This window comes from Chlorocebus sabaeus, chromosome 11 (assembly GCF_047675955.1).
Source record: "Chlorocebus sabaeus isolate Y175 chromosome 11, mChlSab1.0.hap1, whole genome shotgun sequence".
Taxonomy (NCBI): Eukaryota; Metazoa; Chordata; class Mammalia; order Primates; family Cercopithecidae; genus Chlorocebus; species Chlorocebus sabaeus.
The window spans coordinates 105,896,448-105,921,064 of record NC_132914.1 but is presented as its reverse complement, the minus strand read 5'-3'; the positions used below and the strand labels follow the sequence as shown (position 1 = coordinate 105,921,064).

The 24,617-nt window shown below is 49.0% G+C and overlaps 1 protein-coding gene across 5 annotated transcripts in view; it reads left to right on the top strand.

Moving 5' to 3' along the window:
* Positions 1 to 21,531, top strand: part of SSH1 (slingshot protein phosphatase 1) — a 75,982-nt gene extending 54,451 nt beyond the window's left edge. For all 5 annotated transcript variants that reach the window (XM_008004593.3, XM_008004598.3, XM_008004591.3 and 2 more), the window contains 5 exons: positions 1,375 to 1,421; positions 2,803 to 2,949; positions 4,527 to 4,727; positions 10,929 to 11,475; positions 15,007 to 21,531. In XM_008004593.3, coding sequence (XP_008002784.3) covers positions 1,375 to 1,421; positions 2,803 to 2,949; positions 4,527 to 4,727; positions 10,929 to 11,475; positions 15,007 to 16,263 — 2,199 coding nt within the window. In that variant the 3' untranslated portion in view covers positions 16,264 to 21,531. The remainder of the gene's footprint in view (positions 1 to 1,374; positions 1,422 to 2,802; positions 2,950 to 4,526; positions 4,728 to 10,928; positions 11,476 to 15,006) is intronic.
* The last annotated feature ends 3,086 nt before the right edge of the window (positions 21,532 to 24,617 follow it).

Sequence of the window (24,617 nt, the reverse complement as noted above, 5' to 3'; positions counted from 1 at the left end):
TGGCAGTCACAGCAAGATGATGCTCACAGCTTCAGCGGCGCTCGGGTTATTTTTTTGGTGTGGTTCGGTGCTTTATGTCACTTTTTCCATGAGAGATACTAAAGGAATTTTTATGTTTGGGCCTCACCCTCAAATATGAAAATTCAACTAGTGTCGCACATTGCCAGCTTGCTTAGGGCCCTGCCACCCCTGGTCCTGAGGGGTCTGCCCTCTTGGGAACTTGGGAAAGGAAGTTGCAAGGAAGACAAAGGTAGATTATTTTGCTCTTTATGACACTATGTGGTCCGCATTTCCTAAGAGGAAAGTGATCATTTTTTCTTTTCTTTTTTTTTTTTTTTCCGCCGTTCCATGTCCTTTGAATGCTTGGGAATGGAAGGTTTTTCAACGATACCAATGATGAAAAGTACAAAAATTTAGTACTTTTAAAAGTACTAAATTAAAACATGTTGCAGAAAGTCTGCAAATAGAAATAAATCTAAAGAAGAAAAAAGCATTCCCAATCTCACAAATCTAGAGGTAGTCCCTGTTAACATTTTGGCGTATTTATTTTCCCATCTTCTGTTTTTTTGGGGGTTTTTTAAATGCATATGTAGCTTCTTTAAAAAGAAACAGAGAAGGAAAGGATCATACTGTTTATGTTTATATAGTCCCGTATCCTCTCTTTTTAAATTTTTTTTCCTTACATGGTATTTGCCTGTATCATTAAATATTCTGCAAAATTTATTTGTTTTAAAGACTCTATCATGAAGATCCAGCCTCATTTATTTTACTCATTTTTTCCCATTGGATGTTTGGGTGGTTTCCACTGGTTTATTACAAATAATTATAAATATCCTCCTACCTAAATCACTGTGTGAGTTCTGATTATTTCCTCAGGATAGCTTTTTGTAAGTGGAATTATTGGGTCAGAGGGTGGGAACTTTTTCAGTATTGCCAAAATACTTCCCAGAAGGTAGAACAGTTCCTGCTTTAATTAGTGGCTTGTGAACATGCCCTTCCCTGGGTGGGAGGTCGCAGGTCATCGCCTCTGCTTATAGGACCCCACTGGACTCTTAGGAAAGGAAGTTGGGAGACGGAGAGCAGGTTTTCTTGGACTTGGTGTTTCCCTAAGGCCAAGGGGCCAGTGAGGACCGGGACCCTTCCCTCCCTCCGTCCCTCCCTCCCTTCCTCCCTTCCTTCCTCCCTTCCTCCCATGCTGTGAGTACTCACTCAGGAACCTCCTTAAATATCAGCCGCTGGTTCTCTCTGTTCTCTGAGGCCAAGGGGCCATGAAGTAAGACCTCACTGCCAGAGCTAGGGCAAACCGTGCATCCCCTGAGCAGCTCTGAGGCTGACATGTGACACTCACAGGAGTTTGTGTGATCTGTCTCCCAGGGCTCTGAATGGAATGCATCCAATCTGGAGGAACTGCAGGGCTCAGGGTGAGTCTCCTCCCCTTGTCTTTCCCTGTCCTTCCAGGCAGCTTAGAAACCCTCCACTCTGCCATGGAGGGGGAGACCTTGGGGCTGCCTGCCTGTAACTGCCTGCACCCTGGTCTCTGAAGTGGCTGCCAGGGGTTGATGTGCATAGCTAAACAGATGTGCTTCCAAACACCACACCCTGAATAATTCATGGAGTTTAGATTGTGCTGAAGTCTCTTGTGATGGTGTGGGTTGAGGAAAACTTAAAATTACACTCTTAATTGCTGTAGGACCGCCTGGATATTGATTAGGCCCTGTGCTGCCTCCCCGCTGGCCTCCCTGCCCCGCACAGTTGCTACAAACCCTAATGTGGATGCAGAGGTCTGCTGGCTGTTTCGTTAGTCAGCAGCTCTGATCCCTGGGCCTCTCTGGGCTCTATCTGAGCTTATGCTTTGGGGCCTGGTGGGAATCTTGCAACTTCACGCTCAGTGTTGGCCAGAAGCACATTCCTGTCGTAGTCTGACAAACACTCAGCAAGCAGGAAAAATGTTTCAATCTAGACCTTCAAGAACAGATGTCTGGACTTTTTTTTTTTTTGACACAGTCACAAAATCACCGTTCTGTGGGCCTGACATAATGACATTCTAGAATTACCACTTTTAAAAATCAAGACTAAACAAACCTTAAAATATATCTTTAGAACTACCGGTTAAGATGCATTATTTCAACAGAAAGTACTCTTAAAACGTAAGGCCATACCCTTCTGTGCTTTCGTCTTGCTGGGAATAAATTAATGATTTTCGTAGGTATTTTTTTAAGCATGTCTAAATATTATGAAACCTATTTGAGATGTTTTCTAACTCCTGACATTATTTTCTTCCAGAAGTGTTGATTAAGTTTAGATAACTATAGAACCTGGGTTAGCAGACCCTGTCAAATACTTAATTATCTGTCTTGCCTTTTTTCAAAAAAAGATTTAAGGCAATTCCCAAGGATATAGATAATGGATGGATATAGTCTGCTTTTTAGCTCTTTAAGAGTGAAGACACTGGGATTTTTTTAAGCCTCTGTATATTCATAATAGTTACGAATAGTTGTAAATTTAAGTAATACATATATTTAATTTTCCAGAATGCTTTAAACTGAGCTTTCTTTTTATAAGGTCTTTAAAATAATTTGGTTTCTTAGTATAAATATAACAACATTCTCACCATCGAGAGGGCATTTAGAAAATACAAAAAAACATAGCTATTAAGGAAAAACCAAAGTCCCACCACGAACATATGACCCTTGGTTAATGCGTGTTTCCTTTTCTTTTCTCTGCCAGTTTTTTATTACCTTGCTTTTCGTTGTTTCTCATTCTGATTCTCCAAATATGTTTCTTATTTTTTTCTCATTGCAGGGTTGATTACATTTTAAATGTTACCAGAGAAATAGATAATTTTTTTCCTGGCTTATTTGCATATCATAACATCCGAGTCTACGACGAAGAGACCACAGACCTCCTTGCCCACTGGAACGAAGCGTATCATTTTATAAACAAAGCGAAGTAAGTGGGCAGAGAGGCGGGGCTGAGGATGAAACGGACCTGCGGAGGCTGGGAGAGTGGGAACAAACGGGACTGCAGACGCAGGAGTTGGCTGGTGGGAGGGGGGAACTAACAGGACTCCAGACACAGGAGTCGGCTGATGGGAGGGAACTTGATGTGGGATGGGCCTATGCTTTTAGTCACAGGACGCCAAGCACCAAAGGAGAAAAGGTGGTTGCTCCTCTCCAGGTAGAGTCCCTATTGAGCTTAGGCTCTCCCACCTGTCTTTGATTGTGACACTTGACCCCAGTTGTCATCATCAGCTCTGATTCCAGGCAAGCCCCAGATACCAAGTGGACACTCAGGGACCCCACCCCTAGGAAGTCACTGAGCCAAAGGCGGGCTAGAGGACAACATGCACGGATGCAGCTTAGAGCTGCTTTGGGACTGTCTCCCTAAGAATACGGCCCATCTTCCCTCCCTGAGTTACTGTCACATGGAACAGGACAGCACATCGGAGGTCATGGCCAGCCCCACTGCCCCTGAGCCCGTCACTGTTTTCACCTGTCTCTGGTGCTCATTTTATTCCCCTGCAAAACAGCTCTGCCTTACTGAAGTCAAGAACAGAAAAAGAGAACCCTTTGAGATGCTGTCCAGACAATCACCCTCTTCTGCTTTGTCTCTCTCTGGGTCAAAGCCACATGATGTGTCCTTAACCAAATCTTAGTTCCCTTGTATTCCCAGGAGTCAAAACTCAAGACTCCCTTGATGGAGACTTCAGACCAGCAGTTAGGAGGAAAAAAACCCACTGAGATCTGCAGGAGAATTTCAAGCTTGGGGTATAGGAAACCAGAGCCGGCTCCCACCTGCTGGGTCTGCCTTCTGTACAAATAAAGTTTCACAGGTGTTGCCCTTACCGGCCTGGTGCTCCCTCACATTCTTGAGCAAGTGATACTTAAAGAAACACTGTCCCCCAGGCCATATCTGGTAAATCAGCCAGGCCTGGGCCAGCACTGCCTCCTTACAAATAACGGGCCAGCCCCGTCTCCCACTCCTGGCTTTTCTCTGTGGCTGCCCCCACTCCTGCTCTCTGGCCCTCCTCTCTGAAGAGCATCTCGCTCTCCCCAGGGCCTTGCAGCTTTCAGTTTGCTGACCCCATTTTTCTGCAGTAACTCGTTCACTGTCTCCATCTGCTGTAGCCGCTGAGGAGCTCTTGCAAAAATCCCGTTAGCTGCCCAGTCTCATCCCAGGGTCCCCTTGCCCATGCCAGCCATGTGAGAAGATTCTCACTTGGTCCTTGAAGACAGCCAAATGTTGAAGCTCTCCCTGCAAACAAAACATGGTCAGGCCAGAACAGATTTCTTTTGATATCCCATTGTGTGCTAATTGATTCTGCAGTGGTGGTATTTCCTTTAGAGGGTGTGTGGACATCTGCTCCGTAAACATTAAGATGTAGGAGGATTTCAGCGGTAGATAACTACAGGGTTTAAAAAAATGATTCAGGTAAAACCTGAGAAAATGAAGTCGTTGGAGCTTTTTAACTCCTTCCCCACTGCTTCTCCCCCATCCCTCCTCCCTAACTGCTTCCACCCTTGCAGGAGGAACCATTCCAAGTGCCTGGTGCATTGCAAAATGGGCGTGAGTCGCTCGGCTTCCACAGTCATAGCCTATGCAATGAAGGAATTCGGCTGGCCTCTGGAAAAAGCATATAACTACGTGAAGCAGAAGCGCAGCATCACGCGTCCCAACGCAGGCTTTATGAGGCAGCTGTCTGAGTATGAAGGCATCTTGGACGCAAGGTAGGTGCCTGCCTGGAGAGAAGGGTTGGCAGGCAGAGCTGGAGCGGCCGTGTGGCCAAGCCAGCCGGGCCTCTTTCGGCAGCAGAGCGTGCTCCCATTCGGCCCGGCAGCCGCTTCCGCAGCCAAAATCCTGCCTCTCAGGGGGAGCCAGTTTGAGAAAAACAACTATTGTTTGGGCTTTGATGAGTGGTTTCCAGGAGGGATCTGTTTTGATTTTCTTGGCACACACATAAAGCTGGTTTTGCTGCTGGAGGGAACGGTGCCTAGGTTCTAAGCCAAGGCCTGGCCTCATGTGTGTGGTGTAGGCACGTGCGCATCCCGCTTCCTGGGCATCTGCTTTGTGCCAAGCCCTGTGCACCGGCTTTGCTGCAGGAAAAGCCAAGGACTTGGAGAGGCACAGCAACCAGGTTCCACCACTGATGAGCAGGGCAAGTCAGGGCAAGCTCATCAGTCTTCCCGAGCCTCAGTTCCCTCTTCTGAGTTAAGAATTAATGCCCACCTAGCCAGGTCTGGTGACAGGCACTTGTAGTCCGAGCTGCTCAGGAAACTGAGATGGGAGGATTGCTTGAGCTCAAGAGTTCGAGGCTGCAGTGAACTGTGATCGTGCTACTGCACTCCAGCCTGCATGACAGAGCGAGACCCCATCTCTTAAACAAAAATGCTTCTTAAAACACTGAGTCAGGGGTGGTGGCTCACGCCTGCAATCCCAGCACTTTGGGAGGCCAAGGCAGGTGGATCGCCTGAGCTCAGGAGTTCAAGACCAGCCTTACTGATGCAGTATATTTTCTTGACCCCTTTGTGGGACTTCTGACAGGGGTGCCTCGTTTACTCAGCCCGCCTCACTCAACCCCTCATGGGAGGGAGCGTACAAGCGAACTAGTGCAAGAACTGGAGTGAGTGAGTGAGTGGAGGAACTGGCCTCTTCGGCACTGGCAAGAGTGAACTCTGTGCAGGCCCCATGGCAGCGTCCAGGTGTGGGTGCCTGTGACCCCAAGGTCTCAGAGAGTGTGTTATAACGTCCTTTCGCTCCGCTGTCCGCAGATAGCAGTGTGTTACCAGCTCAGTGGGCCCTTTGCTTCATCATGTGAGGCAGCTGCCTTCTGCCAGCAAGGGCAAAGGGCCAGTGTGACAGCACTTTTGGGTACTCACACCTGGTGTGTCCTGAATTCTTGTCTGGTGCCCAAGAGGAATGAGGTCACATGGGCGAATTGAAGAATGGTGAATGTGGAGAATTGTATTGAGTGATGAAAGCGGCCCTCAGCAGAGAGGGGAGCCGGAAAGGGGATGGGAAGGGAAGGTTGCTCTCCCCTGAGGTCAAGCCACCACTCTGCCTCATCCAGCCTCCATCTTCTGAAATCAAGCTGCCTCTCTCCGACGTCCAGGCACTTCTTCCTGATGTCCAGCTGCTGCTTCTCTCTGCCAGTTGAGTCTGGGGTCTTTATAGGCACAGGATGGGGGCAGAGTGGGCTATAGGTAGTTTTGGAAAAGGCAACATTCAATTGGTAAAAAGACATTATTCAGAAGGAGCCAGTCGGGAAAGAGCAGGCACACCGGGATGAGCGTTCTTACTCTGGGACACAGGTTTCAGGCTTTTCGGCTTGAAGGTGGGGTTTTGCCAGGGACCCGCCCCTATCTGCCTAGAATTTCTCTGCCTCCTATTGCTGTCATTGGCAGCATGCTGAGTCCCTGTCTCTACCAAAAGTACAAAAAGAAATAGCCAGGTGTGGTGGCATGCACCCGTGGTCCTAGCTGCTTGGGATGCTGAGGTAAGAGGATTGCTTGAGCCCAGGGGGCAGAGCTTGCAGTGAGCCGAGATTGTGCCATTGCACTCCAGCCTGGGTGACAGAACCAGACCCTGTCTGAAAAAGAAAACAAAACAAAACAAAAAACAATGAATGCTTACCTTAATGTGGGTGTTGATGGTACAGGTGCTGTGGAAAACAGTATGGTGGTTCTTCAGAAAATTAGGGGCCAGGCACGGTGGCTCACACCTGTAATCCCAGCACTTTGGGATTCCCGGGCAGGTGGATTACCTGAGTTCGGGAGTTCAAGACCAGCCTGACCAACAGGGAGAAACCCCATCTCTTCTAAAAATACAAAATTAACTGGGTATGGTGGCACGCACCTGTAATCCCAGCTACTCAGGAGGCTGAGGCAGGAGAATCGCTTTGAACCCGGGAGGCAGAGGTTGCAGTGAGCCCTGCACCTGTTGCACTCCAGCTTGGGCAACAAGAGTGAAACTTTGTCTAAGGAAAAAAAAAAAAAAGGAATAGAATTATTATATCATCCAGCAATTTCACTTGTGGAAATATATCCAAAACAATTGAAAGCAGTGTCTCGGAGATATTTGTACATTAGTGCTTATAGCAACATTATCCACAATAGCCAAAAAGCGGAAGCAATCCAAGTGTTCATTGATGGATGATGAACAAACAAAATGTGACATATTCATACAGTGGGGCATTACACAGCCTTAAGAAGGAAGGAAAGTCTGACAGGCTACAACAGGCATGAGCCTTCATGACATTGTGCTAAGTGAAATAAGCCAATCACAAAAAGAGAACTACTGTATGTTTCCATGCATATGAGCTACTTAGTCAAAGTCATAGAGACAGAGGGTAGAATGGTGGTTGCCAGGGACTGGAGGAAGAAGGGAATGAGGAGTTACTATTCGTTGGGTACTGAATTTCAGCTTTGCCAGAGACAGAGTGTTCTGGGGACTGTAGTCTGGAGGCTGCCTGGATGGTGGTGATGGTTGCACAACATTATGAATGTATTTAATGTACACTTAAAAGTGGTCAAGATGAGGCCAGGTGTGGTGGGTCATGCCTGTACTCCCAGCACTTTGAGAGGCTGAGGCGGGTGGATCACTTGAGGTCAGGAATTCAAGACCAGTCTGGCCAACAAGGTTAAACCCCATCTCTACTAAAAATACAAAAATTAGCTGGGTGTGGTGGCATGCACCTGTAATCCCAGCTACTTGGAAGGCTGAGGCGGGAGAATGGCTTGAACCTGGGAGGCCAGGAGTTCAAGACCCCAGTGAGCCGTGATCGCATCAGTGCACTCCAGCCTGAGCAACAGAGTGAGGCCTTTTCTCAAAAATAAATACATAAATAAAAATTTTAAAAATATATAAATAAAAAGTGGTCAGGATGGCAAATTTTGTTTCATTTATTTATTTTTTTGAGACAGGGTCTCACTCGGTCACCCAGGCTGGAGTGCAGGGTATGATCATGACACCTCAACCTCCCAGGTTCTAATGATTCTCCCACCTCAGCCCCGCAAGCAGCTGGGACTACAGGTGCACACAATAGCCGGCTAGTTTTTTGCATATTTTCTGTAAAGACAAGGTTTTACTATGTTGCCCAGGCTGGTCTCAAACTCCTGGGCTCAATTAGTCCTTCCACCTCGGCCTTCCAAAGTGCTGGGCCACCACACGTGGCCCACATTTTGTGTTATATGTATTTTAGCCGTAAAAAAAAATTTGAGGGTCAGATGCTGTAATCCCAGCACTTAAGGAGACCAGTGGAGGCGAATCACCTGAGGTCAGGAGTTTGAGACCAGCCTGGCCAACATAGTGAAACCCCATCTCTTCTAAAAATACAAAAAAAAATTAGCCAGGTGTGGTGGCGCATGCCTGTAATCTCAGCTACTCAGGAGGCCGAGGCACGAGGATCGCTTGAACCGGGGAGGCAGAGGTTCCGAGATCGTACCACTGCACCCCAGCCTAGGTGACAGAGTGAGACTTCACCTCAAAAATTGTTTTTAAAGAATACCCACCCAATAGGGCTGCTGTGAAGTTTGCATAAGCGCTGTCTGTCAATCAAGCAAAATGACCGAGGCAAGTCTCAATCATTTCAGGAGGTTTATTTGCCAGTGTTAAGGATGAGCACCCAGGAGACGGGTCTGTGCCTTTCTCCGAAGATAATTTTGAGAGCTTCAAATTTTGAGGGGAAAGGGTGGGATACTGAGAAATACACAATTCTCATGTGAGGCGGGGTAGGGGGAAGAGAGTCCTGCACGTCTGGCTCTGTGAATCTGCGTGTTTGCATAACATAGACAATAGGGCAGAGGAGACAATCAGATACGCATTTGTGTCAGGCGGGTAGAGCGACGACTTTGAGTCCTGTCCTCTGTCTTCCTTCCCACCCACCCTCCCACCTGTGAAGACAGTGGTCTATTTACATTGCCATGGTGAATTTTAACAGAAAAGCTTTAGGGTAAAGATCTTGGGGACACCAAGGAACTTCCTTGTGGGCAAGATATGAGGGAGGTGTGTAGCTTTTCATCTTCGTAGCCATCTTATTTAGGAACCAAAATGGGAGGCAGATTTGTGTGACCCACTTCCCAGCTTGACTTTTCCCTTTGGCTTAGTGAGTTTAGGGTCCCAAGATTTATTTTCCTTTTCCAGTGCTAAACAAGTTTACCTTTACAGATACTTCCAGATCTGGCTTGTGGTAAATAATAAATGTAGCTTATTTTAAAGTCTCTGAACTCCCACCCTAAAAAGTTCTGTACAGGTTATCCCCCTTTTACGAGGATCAGGGCAGGGATAATGAGCTGACACTGAGAGGCTGACCTGTCCCCCATCACACAGCCAGTGGGCAGCAGGAGGGAGAGGTACACCACGGCCCCTCACTGGGCCTGAGTCAGGGTGCTGTGTGCAAAAAGCGCTGCGGTTCTGTTGCCCACATGGGGTGGTGGGGAGGTCCTCACTTTGATTCCAGTACCCCAGGCTCTAAGGTCGGAAGCCCAGAGCCTGGGCGTCACTTTCTCCTGGTTCCCTTTCTAATCAGTCTGTATGAGAAGCAGACCTCCCTAGGTGATATCACGCCGGTGTTGGAAGGAAGCCACAGGCGAAGTCCACCAGCTTCTTGGCCAAGTTTGGGAATGCAGGAGTGCCCTTGCAGGGTTAAACAGGGTCCAGAGAACAGCACCGGCCAACTGTGGACTCCTTCACTGTCAGAAGGGCTAGACAGATCCCCAGGCAAGGCCCAGAGGAGGAGGAGGAGGAGGAAGTGCGAGCATCTCACTGTCCTTTCCCCAAGCCTGCCAGGCACTCAGTGCCCTTTGCAGCCTAAGCTGGGCACCCAGGCTGGGTTCACAGCAGCTTGGCGGTGTCCTTGAATAGCTGCTGGCTGGAATGTGCACACTGAGCAGAGAGGGTGAATGGCGCTCCCACAGTGTGCTCTTACATTTACCTCTCTCTTTTTAACCCTTGCAAACCTGTATTGATATTACTTTAAGGTCCTTGAGGGTGACTTAGTTACCTTATTTCACCGTAAACTTCTTTTTTTATGCCTTACATTTTTATTATAGGGCTTGGTGCAGTGGCTCACACCTGTAATCCCAACACTTTGGGAGGCTGAGGGAGGATCGCTTGAGACCAGGAGTACAAGACCAGCCTGGGTAACACAGCAAGACCCTGTCTCTACAAAAAAAAAAAAAAAAAAAAATTTTTTTTAATTAGCCAGGGATAGTGTCACATGCCTGTAGCCCCAGCTACTTGGGAGGGTGAAGCAGGAGGATCACTTGAGCCCAGGAGTTTGAGGCTGCAGTGAGCCATAATCACACCACTGCACTCCTGCCTGGGCCACAGAGTGAGACCCTCATCTCAAAAAAAAAAAGGATTATAAAAACAGTATCATCATAGTAGAAGAAATTGTTTCAAAACTGACCTACACAAATACTTTGTAGTTTTCCGAGATCTTCCCAAATGTGTTCCAGTGCATTATGCGTGTGTATAGCTGTATTATCGTGTATAGATCTGTACATACTCTGCTTTGATTCTCTTCATATTCCTACAATATAGGTAGGGGAGCGTTGTTATTCTTATTTGACAGAGAAATGAAAGATGGAGTGTAACTGACAGGATGAAGTTCGTAAAATGAGGCAGCACTAAACACAGATACACAGATTGAAGTCTAGATGCCCCCGCGTTCCTTCCCCGTTGTCATCAGGGGCAGAAAGTCACATCAGGCTTCCTCTGCGAGCCTGGACAACTTAAGATCCCAGTGTTGTTTCTCATCCTTGTGTTTCTTGGGAACAAATTAATAGAGAGAGGCTTCACCTGAATGAGCCATGGATCGTCCCTGGCGCCCCGACCTTGGGCAGCCCCTCACTGGCTCACCGCACACTCTTCCCGGCACCCCTAGGCACCATCCTCCTCCCCTCACCTTCCTCCATCCTCTCTCCCCGCAGCAAACAGCGGCACAACAAGCTGTGGCGTCAGCAGACAGACAGCAACCTCCAGCAGCCTGTGGATGACCCTGCGGGACCCGGCGACTTCTTGCCAGAGACCCCAGATGGCACCCTAGAAAGCCAGCTGCCCTGCTTGGATGATGCCACCCAGCCTGGCTTAGGGCCCCCCCTCCCCTGCTGTTTCCGGAGACTCTCAGACCCGCTTCTGCCTTCCCCAGAGGATGAAACTGGCAGCTTGGTCCACCTGCAGGATCCGGAGAGGGAGGCTCTGTTGGAGGAAGCTGCTCTACCTGCAGAGGTGCACAGGCCAGCCAGACAGCCCCAGCAGGGGTCCGGACTCTGTGAGAAGGATGTGAAGAAGAAACTAGAGTTTGGGAGTCCCAAAGGCCGGAGTGGCTCCTTGCCGCAGGTGGAGGAGACGGACAGGGAGGAGGGCCTGGGAGCAGGGAGTTGGGGGCGGCTTCCAACCCAACTTGATCAAAACCTGCTCAACTCAGAGAACCTAAACAACAACAACAGCAAGAGGAGCTGTCCCGACGGCACGGAGGTAGGCAGGACCCGGCCTGCAGGGTGGCACACCTCGTCCCTTCCATCCCACTCTGATTGGCCTACCTCAGCCTCTGTAGCAGGGACTACAGGCACGCGCCACCACACACAGCTGATTTTTTTCTATTGCCTCTGCTGGGCCCCCAGCTCCCATCTCCAGGACCTGAGGGTTCTTTCAGACAGTGATTCTGCCTTGGGTACGTAATGCGTACCTTATATAGCAAATTGGGAATCTATTAGAAATAATGCATATCTCTGCATGCCATCTTCACCCATATACCTTATCCATACCCTGGGCGGGGCTTCCAGCTCAATTTCTTTTTGCATATGTAAAATTAAAACATATAATTTATCAGCCAACTTCAGCCTTTATCGATACGTGACTATGCTTTTTCATCTCACCCCTACCCACTTCCCCACACCCTGGACGATTCTGGAGCCAATCCCAGATTTAGATATAGATACCTATATCTAAAAAATACATATTATAGGTATATACTATAGATATAGATAGATACATACTATAGACAAGTTCTCACTCTGTTGCCCATGCTGGAATACAGTGGCATGATCACGGTTCACTGCAGCTACCAGGCTCAAGTGATCCTCTCACCTCCGCCTGCTGAGTAGCTGGGACCACAGGCACATGCTACCACACCTGGTTAATTTTTTCTATTTTTTTGTAGAGATGAGGTCTCACTGTTGCCCAGCCTGACCTCAAGCCATCTACCCACCTTGGCCTCTCAAAGTGCTGGAATTACAGGTTTCAGTACCATGCTTGGCCTCAGATACATTATTTTATTCATAAATGCCCCAGTATGTTAACATAGCCACAATACCATTGTCACCTTTAAAAAAACTGATAGGGCCAGATGCGGTAGCTCACATATGTAATCCCAGCACTTTGGGAGGCTAAGGCAGGCGGATCAGGAGGTCAGGAGATTGAGACTATCCTGGCCAACATGGTGAAACCCTGTCTCTACTAAAAATACAAAAATTAGCTGGGTGTGGTGGTGCGTGCCTGTAATCCCAGCTACTCAGGAGGCTGAGGCATGAGAATTGCTTGAACCCAGGAGGCAGAGGTTGCAGTGAGCCGAGATCGTGCCACTGCACTCCAGCCTGGGCGACAGAGCAATACTCCATCTCAAAAAAAAAAAAAGATAGTAATTTCCCGACATTATCAAGTATCCAACCTTCCAACTTAGACTCTAATACTTAACTCCATTAGTCTCTTGGAGTTGCCATTTTTAGTGGATTATCTGCCACAAGGTTTGAGCTTCAACCTGGTGCTTACTGAGAAATTCGTTAATTCCAGCCAAACTTTACCCTCCTTCATGGGGGAAGTGATGCAGGAGCCAAGGCTGGTTCAGTGGAAGGGTGGCCGTGCAGCCCGGTCTCTGCTTCCACCCTTGCCCTGCCACTGACTTCGTTCCCTCTGGCTTCACCTGCCTGTCTCACAGGACAGCCGTGGTTCTCAAGTTGGGGCACTTGGGGTCCCGACAGATGCATTCAAGTATACAGCCAGTTTATTATTAACAGCATGTTATAATGCAAACAAAACTGGGCAGTTGCATCTGTCAACCTCCATAAAATGTTCCAAATCAAATACTTATTATGGATTTCCCTCACTTCCCTACTTACCACAAAGCAAATACCCATAAAGACAGATGAGATAAAACCCTGGGCCAGGTACGGTGGCTCACGCCTATAATCCCAGCACTTTGGGAGGCCAAGGTGGGCAGATTATCTGAGGTCAGGAGTTCGAGACCAGCCTGACCAACATGGTGGAACCCCGGCTGTACTAAAAATACAAAATTAGCTGGGCATGGTGGTGCATGCCTGTAATTCCAACTAAGGAGGCTGAGACAGGAGAATCGCTTGAACCCGGGCGGCAGAGGTTGCAGAGAGTTGAGATCACACAATTGCACTCCACCCTTGGCAACAAGAGTGAAACTCCATTTAAAAAAAAAAAAACCCTGGAAGCCATGGCGGGGGCTTTAAACAGGCGGGTGATGAGCCCCCTCTGACTGTGGTCTACAGGCAGGCTGGTGGGGTGAGAGGGGAAGCTGGGAGCCTGGGATCACAGTGGCTCAGAGGATGGGGCAAGGACATCAGGAGGTGTTGAGAGACAGAGCTGGTGGGTTGTGGTGGCTCATGCCTATAATCCTAGCACTTTGGGAGGCTGAGGCGGAAGGATCACTTGAGCCCGGGAGTTCGAGACCAGCCTGGGCAACATAGTAGGGCCCTATCTCTTATCTATTTGAAAGAGAGAGACAGAGCCCTGTTGCCCCCTGCCTTGTCCTGCCCTCCAGCCTACAGTCCTGTGCAAGTGGGGTGGGGTGCGGGGTGCCCTCCTCCTTCCTCCCGCTTTGCTTCTGGGCCTGCATGCTGCTGTCTCTGGCTGGTCAACACCTGCTTGTCCCAGAAGCCTCAGCTGAAGTGTCAGTTCCTCTGGGCAGCCTTCCCCCCGCGGAGACTCTGAACTTGTCCCTCTCTCCCCTGGGACTCTTCACACAGCTTTCTAGTCCATTCCCAGGACCACTGGGTACCTATCAACTGGCCTGTGAGGAAGTGAAGGGTGGGGACATAGAGGCATGTGTGACGTTCACTTAGCTCCTCACTGACCAAAAGGCAGGGGGTTTTCCTTAGGAAACAATGTAAGGCCGGGCGCGGTGGCTCAAGCCTGTAATCCCAGCACTTTGGGAGGCCGAGACGGGCGGATCACGAGGTCAGGAGATCGAGACCATCCTGGCTAACACAGTGAAACCCTGTCTCTACTAAAAACACAAAAAACTAGCCGGGCGAGGTGGCGGGCGCCTGTAGTCCCCACTACTCGGGAGGCTGAGGCAGGAGAATGGCGGAAACCCGGGAGGCGGAGCTTGCAGTGAGCTGAGATCCGGCCACTGCACTCCAGCCCGGGCGACAGAGCAAGACTCCGTCTCAAAAAAAAAAAAAAAAAAAAAAACAATGTAAACCGTTTTTTTGTTTGTTTGTTTGTTTTTGTTTTTGTTTTTTTGTTTTTTGAGACGAAGTCTTGCTCTGTTGCCCAGGCTGGAGTGCAGTGGCGCGATCTCGGCTCACTGCAAGCTCTGCCTCCCGGGTTCACGCCATTCTCCTGCCTCAGCCTCCCGAGTAGCTGGGACTACAGGCGCCCGCCACCACGCCTAGCTAATTTTTTGTAATTTTAGTAGAGACGGGGTTTCACCATGTTAGCCAGGTGGTCTTGCTCGCCCGTCCTCGTGATCCGCCTGCCTAGGCCTCCCAGAGTGCTGGGTTACAGGCATGAGCCACCTCGCCTGTCCTAAACTTGTTTTCTGTTGGCGTGTAAAACCCACCTCAGGCCAGGCACGGTGGTTATTCACAATCAAGTGGGCTCCAGGAGGTCTGGCTGTTGGTGCTAAGTGAAATGAGAGCTGCCCCTCCAGGCCTGGCCCCCAGCCCTGCCTCGCACGCCTTTCCCTGCCCACCCTCGTGTTTTCGGTCTTTGCTCATGACTGCCCCATCTCACCATGTTCTTGTCCCTTCCTTGTAGCATGATGCTATATTTGGGATCCTTAACAAAGTGAAGCCTTCCTATAAATCCTGTGCCGACTGCGTGTACCCTACAGCTGGTGGGGCTCCTGAGGCCTCCAGGGAGCGATGTGAGGACCCCAGTGCTCCCGCCATCTGCACCCAGCCAGCCTTCCTGCCCCACATCACGTCCTCCCCCGTGGCCCACATGGCCAACAGGTCCCGTGTTCCGGAGAAGCCGGCCTCCGGCCCAACTGAACCTCCCCCGTTCCTACCACCAGCAGGCTCCAGGAGGCCAGACACCAGTGGCCCTGGGGCTGGAGCTGTCCTAGAACCACCAACCAGCCTTTTGGAACCTTCCAGAGAGACCCCAAAAGTCCTGCCAAAGTCCCTCCTTTTGAAGAATTCTCACTGTGATAAGAACCCTCCCAGCACAGAAGTGGTAGTAAAGGAAGAATCGTCACCCAAGAAAGATACAAAGCCAGCCAAGGACCTGAGGCTTCTGTTCAGTCACGAATCTGAGAAGCCGACAACCAACAGCTACCTGATGCAGCACCAGGAGTCCATCATTCAGCTGCAGAAGGCGGGCTTGGTCCGCAAGCACACCAAAGAACTGGAGCGGCTGAAGAGCGTGCCTACAGACCCAGCACCTCCCTCCAGGGACGGCCCTGCCAGCAGGCTGGAGGCCAGCATCCCCGAGGAGAGCCAGGATCTAGCTGCGCTCCACGAGCTGGGCCCCCTGGTTATGCCTGGCCAGGCTGGGAGTGATGAGAAATCAGAGGCCGCCCCTGCTTCGTTGGAAGGAGGCTCACTGAAGAGCCCCCCTCCTTTCCTCTACCGCCTGGACCACACCAGTAGTTTCTCAAAAGACTTTCTGAAGACCATCTGCTACACCCCGACCTCCTCTTCCATGAGCTCCAACCTGACCCGGAGCTCCAGCAGCGATAGCATCCACAGCGTCCGTGGGAAGCCTGGGCTGGTGAAGCAGCGGACGCAGGAGATTGAGACCCGGCTCCGGCTGGCAGGCCTCACTGTCTCTTCCCCACTGAAGCGCTCACACTCCCTTGCCAAGCTCGGGAGTCTCAACTTCTCCACGGAAGATCTGTCCAGTGAGGCTGACCCCTCCACCGGCGCTGACTCCCAGGACGCCACGTTGAGCGAATCTTCCTTCTTGCATGAGCCCCAGGCAACCCCGAGGGACCCAGCTGCAACCTCCAAATCATCAGGGAAACCCGCCCCAGAAAACTTAAAGAGCCCTTCGTGGATGAGCAAAAGTTGACCCGCCTTTTGCTGCGTCAGGCCGGGCGGATATTTTCATATGATCCCTCCCTCACGTTCACTGTGGATTTTGATCAACCCCTTACATCTTGATTTCCCTTAAACAATTGAAGTCATCCTAACTTTTCCCCTACTCTTGCCATAGAGAGGAGAAGAAACTAACCAACATGCAGCACAAAAAGGAGAGCTATCAGTCTTGTGGTCTGGAAGAACCAGGAGCCGCCGGCCAGGAGACACAAAACTCCGCTCCCACCGTGTCTTCAAGAAGAACCGTGTTTTAGGAAGAACGTGCACACATAGGCGCACACATCCAGACTGTTCCCTTCGCAACCTGCAAAAGAAGAGTCCTGTGGTGGCAGCCTCACCGCGGCACACGTTCTAACTCATTCTGGACCTCGCAGAAAACTCTCGATGGCAACGTTAAGTCCTACCTCTGTTCTCGCTGTGCTTTTTATTTTTAAAACACAATGACCAAGACTCGTTCCAGGGAATAATGCTCTGTCTGAAAGTGTTTTTCCAAAAAAAACTTTGTTTTTCGACTGGGACCCCAGACGTGTCAAGACTTTTAACCCGACAGCCCCAAGAGCTGCTGGGTAAAGTCATCAGATGGGTGGCCCCATGCTGTTGTTGAGCTGACTCTGTGCCCAAAGGGCGGTGCAGGCTCTCTGTCCTGGTTGCGTTGTTACGTGTTTGACAAGCACAGGGGTCTGGTGGGGAAAAATATATGGGTTGTACTGAGTTGTCGCTAATGCTGAAGTTTAAATCTCGAGGGGAAGGACCCACCCGCATTGTTGAGCCTCTGCTACTGAACCACATGGTTGTGTTTAGGTTTGAAATTGCTCAAGTGTCTGGCTCAGGTGGTGGTTCTGAGACACATCGTCCTGCTGGGAGCCCAGATTGCTCAGGTCCACTAGGGCCCATCTAGGGAAGGGAAAGGAGATTTCAGCAGCTTCCCTGAAAGGAACGGGACTGTCGGGACGCTTCCCGGATGTTTACGGTTGCCCCTTCCTGCAGTGAGATTACTGCTTCCTGTTTCCCTCCAGCTCTTCCCAGCAGTGGTGATGGAGTAAAAGAGGGATCTGTAGTCGCTGCCTGGCTCTGTGGGCGGCCCCTTTAAGACTCAGGTGAGCTCAGCCAGTCCCGCTGCGCCAAGCTTGAATCAAAGGTGTCAGCAAGCTGGATGTCAAAACATTTCAAGGGGGCGAGGCAGCTTGTCGAAGGGCAGAAAGGTTGAATTCAGGGGTCAGCAAGCTATGGCATGTGGCCCCGTGAGCTAAGAATGGTTTTTCCTTTTTCCTTTCTTTGAGACAGGGCCTGGCTCTGTCTCCCAGGCTGGAGTACTGTAGTGCAATCATGACTCGCTGCAGCATCAACTTCCCTGGCTCTAGCAATGGCTTTTACCTTTTTAAGGAGTTGTAAAAAAAGCAAAGAATATGTGACAGAATTCATGTGGCCCACAAAGCCTGAGATACTTACGGTCAGGCCCTTTACCTGGTTTGATTTGCCACACAGGGCTGCCCATGGCCCTGTAGGAAGAAACTGGGTAAATGTGAAGCCCTCTGCCTCTCTGACACCTATGGCCAGATCCTTCCCTCCTCCCGACCACAAGCTTTTCCAGCCCCGCACTAGCCTCACCTGTGCAGGATGGAGTAGGTGCGTACGCGGGAGAAAGCAGGGGAACACAGTTGGCTGAAGCTCTTCCACAATTCCATCTTGCCCTCAGCTGGGTCCGCCAGATTGACTCAGTGAAACCAGAAAGCCTTCAAGGGCCAGCTGATTCTGAAAGTGGGTGAGTGAGCCATCATCTTCCATTGGTCAGAAGCGTGCTCCCCAAAGCTGTTGTAGAAAGCACCCCAGGCCGGGTCCACAGGAACAAGGCGAGTCCGTATTTCACCTACTGGGCAGAATTTTTGCAAAAATCCTCTCTCCAGGTCTTTGTCTCCTTGGAGTGATTTTTAAAAATACATACAGTACTTTATAGGAAGCTGTTTTCCCACTAGTGTCAATTAAAATCACCTTAAAAGGTGATTATCCACTTATTCCTGAAACCCTGTGGGTTGTTCCCCCTCTCCCTCAGCCAACAAAAGCATAGCCTCAAAAAATACCAAGTTCAGTATGTTTTTGCCAAATCAAATTTCATGTGGTAGATCAATTTTTGTGTCAAAATAACCTTTTAAATTTAGTGATGACAGGCTTTTGTTGGTTTTTTAACCATGTCTATGTATGAGAATGATATATTTTTGAAAACTTTAATTTTGAAAGCCATAATTTTTCTTATCTAAAGAGTTGGGGGGTGGGGTGTGGAATCGGGAGAATACAAGTTGGTCTTTGGCTTCTGGCAAACTTACCTATTGATTTTCTGAAGCACAGCTAGCATGTCAATATCCAGACAAGAGCACTGGTCCCGTCATCAGAGCAAAGTGAAGCATTCTTGACTTGATGCTTAATACTCTGGCCTGGAGAAAAGGATAAAGATTTTTTTGTTGAAACCCAGATCAGTTGCATGTAAACAGATGGCACGTGGCTATTTAAAATGCTGTATGATGCAGCTGGGTGCGGTGGCTTATGCCTGTAATCCCAGCACTTTGGGAGGCTGAGGCGGGCAGATCATCTGAGGTCAGCAGTTCTAGACCAACCTGGCCAACATGGTGAGACCCCGTCTCTACTAAAAATACAGAACTTAGCTGGGTGTGGTATCGCGTGCCTGTAATCCTATAGCTACTTAAGAGGCTGAGGCAGGAGACTCGCTTGAACCTGGGTAGCGAAGGTTGCAATGAGCCGAGATCGCGCCACTGTACTCCAGCCTGGGTGCAGTGAAACTGGGAGTGAAACTCCATCTCAAAAAAAAAAAAATAAAATGCTGTATGAACAAGATGAGCATTCCGTCAGGCTTTGGGGCACCTGGGCAAAGATAAATTCATACTGTCCGCACTGTAAAATATGCCATAGCTTGGCCCTTGCTTTGAATGCAACCTTAGCTGATGGGGGAAATTCCAAACATAAATATCACAGGAAAGAGGCAGGCGGAGGTGGCAGGGGTCTGTGCTGTGCAAGTCACTGATTTTTTATGACTATCATTTTCATTGAATGCATTTGTTGAATTGGGACAAAAGGAACATTTTCTAAATCAGCTTGATACTCTGTATAAACAGCTGAATCTTATCTTCTGTCTCACATTAATTCATGTGGCATGCCAAAAGTTAGACTGAACTTTTTTACGTCTTCACCTTGCATTGATACAGGAAGGTCTTCTCTTTAAGTCTTGTTCAGTATAAGGGGGTATAAGGGGGATAGCGGTCACGGGAAGAGGACCAGGCTGCTCTCGGATGGTTAATTGACAATGACGATTTCCATTTCTTTTTCTTATGGCTACTTCCGCGTCTTCTAGCAAGGTCCCTGGTTGCACGTATTTCCTAAGAACAAAGTTTATTTCTCTTTACATTCCCTGCTTCCTTGCTGTCCATGCAGGGACCCCAGCCAACCTCTGGGCTGTTGAATAGCTCTCTGCTGGGTGGCAAGCCCTTCTCCTTGGCACCCTGTTGCTTAAGCATACAGATTGCTCACCAGGCGCACACAGACAGCTGTACTGTCCAAGCCCATTCGGCTCCACCCTGCCCTCTTCAGCTAAAGAGCATTCCGGTAATCTAAAGCCCTTTCCCCTGGAGAAGTCCAGAGGATGCAGCAGTATGGAGCTGAGCTTGAACAGAACAGACCCTCAGCACGGCCCTGGACTAACGCACTCTTATCTCAGGGCAGTCCATTTTAGAAAGTTGATTAATTTCCCCACCACTCTCCTGGGGACCTTTTCTCCCTAGCGGGAACACATGCGACATAATTGAGTCAAGATCCTATTAAGTCACCTCGCCTGAGACATCTGGAGAGCGGGTTGCCTTTCATTGGTGGGAAATTGTTGGTGCCAGAATACATTGTGCCCAAAACTCTCCTCATTGGCTGGCCACCTAGCAGGGCTCCTCTAAACACCAACTCAGCGAGGGGACCCCCTTCACCTCTGGCAAGAGCTGGGTAGATCAGAAACTTAGTGACACCTGGCTAGCACGGAGCAGGCTCACTCATCTTGGTCCCACTTCCCAGATTCCTGCAGACATTGCAGGCCAAACGAAGGTCGTTGAATGACCCCTGTCCCCAGCCACTTGTTTTGTCATTGTCTGCTCTGCAATGGAATGCCTGTGTGTTTGAGTTCACTCTGCATCTGTATATTTGAGTATAGAAACCGAGTCAAATGATCATGTGCATCCAGACACATTACGTCACCTGAGCCACAGAGCAAATCACCTTAATGATCTGGAATGAAACTGTGACCAGAGCCACCCTGGGTGGTTCTGGAGAGACTGCCATCTTCTTGTTTGGCCATAGGTGCTGGGGCCCTGGCTTCAGTCACTGTCTCAGACAGGAGTCCCGATAAGCAGATCACCAGTCCTCCACTGTCCTTCCTGTCGGCCTTGCTGCATGAGAAGATAGCTGCTTCCTCCCTCTTTTCCTACACTGTAATCATTGTTTTACAATTGAGTGCCTTAATAATAGTTTACAAATACTATGTATTTATGCAAAACTGTTCAACTCTCCTCTGTTGTGATTGGATACTTGATCTTGTCAGTAGTGGTCGGTATTGGGATGTGAGCTTGTCCTACTCCATACGTGTTTATTCTGCTATGCAGTTTTACGTTGTGTGTTCCTATCTATTCCAAGGAGCCTTGCTAGAAACAACACTGGTAGGTCCTGCAGGCCAGGCAGGCATTGGCCGACGCTGCGTCCCATAGGAGCCAATGAAAGAACGTAGCTTGGTCTGCTATCCAGCTGTGGGGTGATGCAGGCCAGGCGGCCTCTGCACCAGAGTCCAGCACCTGCCCATTCCCCAGTCACACAATCATACTTTTCTTTCATAGACATTTTATTACCACCTAGGCCACCCTCGTTTTCCTCTCTGTTAGTGTCCTGAGCTCTTTTGCAACAAAATGTAGGTACAGACCAATCCCCGTCCCTCCCCCGATCAGGAGCTCCACACCAGGAGTTGTTTGGTTTTCCAGAAGCTGCCAGTGGGTTCCCGTGAATTGCGTTACGATATTGATGATTATTTTTATTATATTGTTTTTCTTGTTTTTTTAATAATATATTTAAAGGCAGTATCTTTTGTACTGTGAATTTGCAGTAGAAGATGCAGAATGCACTTTTTTTTTTACTTCTGTTGGTGTGTATTGTATATAGTGTGTGTGCTTCTTGTGATGAAAATAAACTTTTTCTTTATAAATTCCTGATGACTGAGTTTATAAAAAAGGAAACTGCTTCCTCAACCCTTGCCAAGACAGTCTGATACATCATCATCATCGTCATTGACATGGACAGTCTTTATTGAGCATCTGTTATGTGCTAAGTTATTTGCTAGAAAACCTGGACAAGTTACACCAAAGAAAGGAGCACGGGAAGAAATGTTAGCTCCTCCCAGGACTAGTCTGTTTTCTTTCTAGTTTTGTCAGTAAGCAAGAGCAGGCCCACTTGTGGGTGGTCCTTTGTGTACCAAAAAAAAAAAATTATCCACCAGGAAAGGGTTTGGACTTTGGGTGGGTTCTCTTCCCATACAAGTAGAAAAAGTAAAGCCAGAGGTATGCACTAGAGAACATCTAACCTGCTCCCCCCAGCCCTGGTGGGAGAGGAGGACTCTGGAGGCTGAGTACTGCTGATTTCCAAAGTACATGCTCATGTTCCAGGCCACTGCACACCAGGCAGCTTTTGGTGGCTCTCCTGCCTTGGACACTCAGGAAGCAGAGTTGCTTCCTTTTTTTTTTTTTTTTTTTTTTTTTGAAACTGGGTCTTGCTCTGTTGCTCAGGCTGGCGTTCAGTGGTGCCATCATAGCTCACTGCAGCCTTAACTTCCTAGGCTAAAGCAATCCTCCCACCTCAAGCGATCCTCCCACCTCAACCTCCCCAGTAGCTGGGACTACAGGTGTGCACCACCTTGCCCTGCTAATTTTTAAAATGTATTATAGAGATGAAGTCTCACTTTGCTCTCCAGGCTGGTCTTTAACTCCTATCTTAAGTGATCCTCCCACGTTGGCCTCCCAAAGTGCTGGGATTACAGGTGTGAGCCACCTCAACTTCCATCTTAAAATTCTGCCACCTTAGAGTTCTTTGCTTTCAACTGTGTAGCCAAGGAGGACTCGCATTCACTCAGTCTCCTCTGTCTGGATGCAATACATCATTTCTACTCGCTTTCCAGTGGGCGAGGCCCAGTCACAGGGTCCGAACGCAACAGCCAGGGAGACTGGGAAATGTATGGGGCACATGTATTTGGTGAGCACTGACTGCCGCAAGTACCTGGGCGTGACCCCTAAATTCCAGTGCCTGCAGAGCCAGGAAGTATTTTGTTCAGTTCATCTGGACTTGCTGTCTCAACTGGACTCAAACGACTGATGAATAAACCAGAATGTAAGTTTATTACTTTACCAAAAGAATTACAATTGTCAAGGGGACCAGATTACTCATATGCTGATTAGCACATTTTTTTATTTTTATTTTTATTTTTTTTTTGAGAGGGAGTCTTGCTCTGTCACCCAGGCTGGAGTGCAGTGGCGCGATCTCCACTCACTGCAAGCTCCGCTTCCCGGGTTCACACCATTCTCCTGCCTCAGCCTCCCGTGTAGCTGGGACTACAGGCGCCCGCCACCGCGCCCGGCTCATTTTTTTTAAATGTATTTTTAGTAGAGACGGGGTTTCACTGTGTTAGCCAGGATGGTCTCGATCTCCTGACCTCGTGATCCGCCCGTCTTGGCCTCCCAAAGTGCTGGGATTACAGGCGTGAGCCACCGTGCCCGGCCGCTGATTAACACATTTAGTCCTGCTAGGTAAGTCTTTCTTTTTTTGAGACAGGGTCACCCTCTGTCACCAGGCTGGAGTGCAGTGGCAGTCATGGCTCACTGAAGTGTTGATCTGGGCTCAAGCAAGCCTGCTTCAGCCTCCCAAGTAGCTTGGACCAGAGCCACACACTGCTGCACCCAGCTAAATGTATGTATGTATGTATTTATTTATTTAAGAGATGGGGTCTCACTATGTTGTCCAGGCTGGTCTTGAACTCCTGGTTTCTGATGATCCTCCTGCCTCAGCCTCCCAAAGTGTTGAGATTACAGGCATGAGCCACTGTGCCCAGCCCCTTCTAGGTAAATCTATATGGGGTGCCAAATTTTCCCTAAGAATTGCTTATTGAATATTAAAAGTTTAGCGGGATGCTGCTTTGTTTTTTTTTTTTTTTCTTTTGAGGTGGAATTTAGCTCTTGTTGCCCAGACTGGAGTGCAGTGATGTGATCTTGGCTCGCCACAACCTCCGCCTCCTGGGTTCAAGCGATTCTCCTGCCTCAGCCTCCCGAGTAGCTGGGACTACAGGCATGTGCCACCACGCCTGGCTAATTTTGTATTTTTAGGAGAGAGAGGGTTTCTCCATGTTGGTCAGGCTGGTCTCAAACTCCCAACCTCAGGTAATCCACCCGCCCTGGCCTCCCAAAGTGCTGGGATTACAGGCGTGAGCCACCGCGCCCAGCCGCAGAATGCTTCCAATAGTGTTACCAAGCTATAATTCAGCCCTCTCTGTCAAATGTTTTCAAAACAAATCACTGAGGGTCATGGTTCAAGACACGGTTCCCTGGCAACGTTGAAGATAGCTAACAAATTCTCTTTGGGTTCCAGCCACGAATAGGGTGGAATGGACCCCAGCAATCTGTATGTTTCCGAGATTCCCTGGGAATTCTGATGGTCAAGTTTAGAAACTATGAAAATAAGAATGTGATGCAACTGAGTAGGCTCACGCTTTGCCAGTTACAATCACGTTGCACACATGCTTTTTGGAGACAACACCCACACCACCCTAACAATGTATGTGTTCATAAAACTCATCCGATACTTACTTGTTCAGGGCCCTAGGACAATATTCCTGTAATTGACTGCTTTTCCCCTGATTTCCTCCTCAGAGTAACCATCGTCCAGTTGGGTGTGATCCCAGATCACACCCACGATGGAGGTGGTTTTGCTGGGGAGGATCCGCATGCTTGTTTGTGTTTATGCCTGGGGAAGCCCCTCGTGGCAAGATGTTTGGGAGAGGCTCCAAAGGCAGCACGGAGGATGACTCGGAACTTAGGGGGATTCACTTTGTGGTAAAGAAGCCCTTTCTAAAGGAGAGCTCCACTGATAGCACACAAAGTGAGCCCCACCCAGGAAACACCACCCACCCACGCATCCTTGCCGCCTAAAACCAGGTTATGTTTATCACATTCCTTCTATGTGCTTTACGTAAGAAAACCCCCGGAATCCTCCAAACTAGGCATTGCGGTCTGTGATGCATATCTCAAAAGA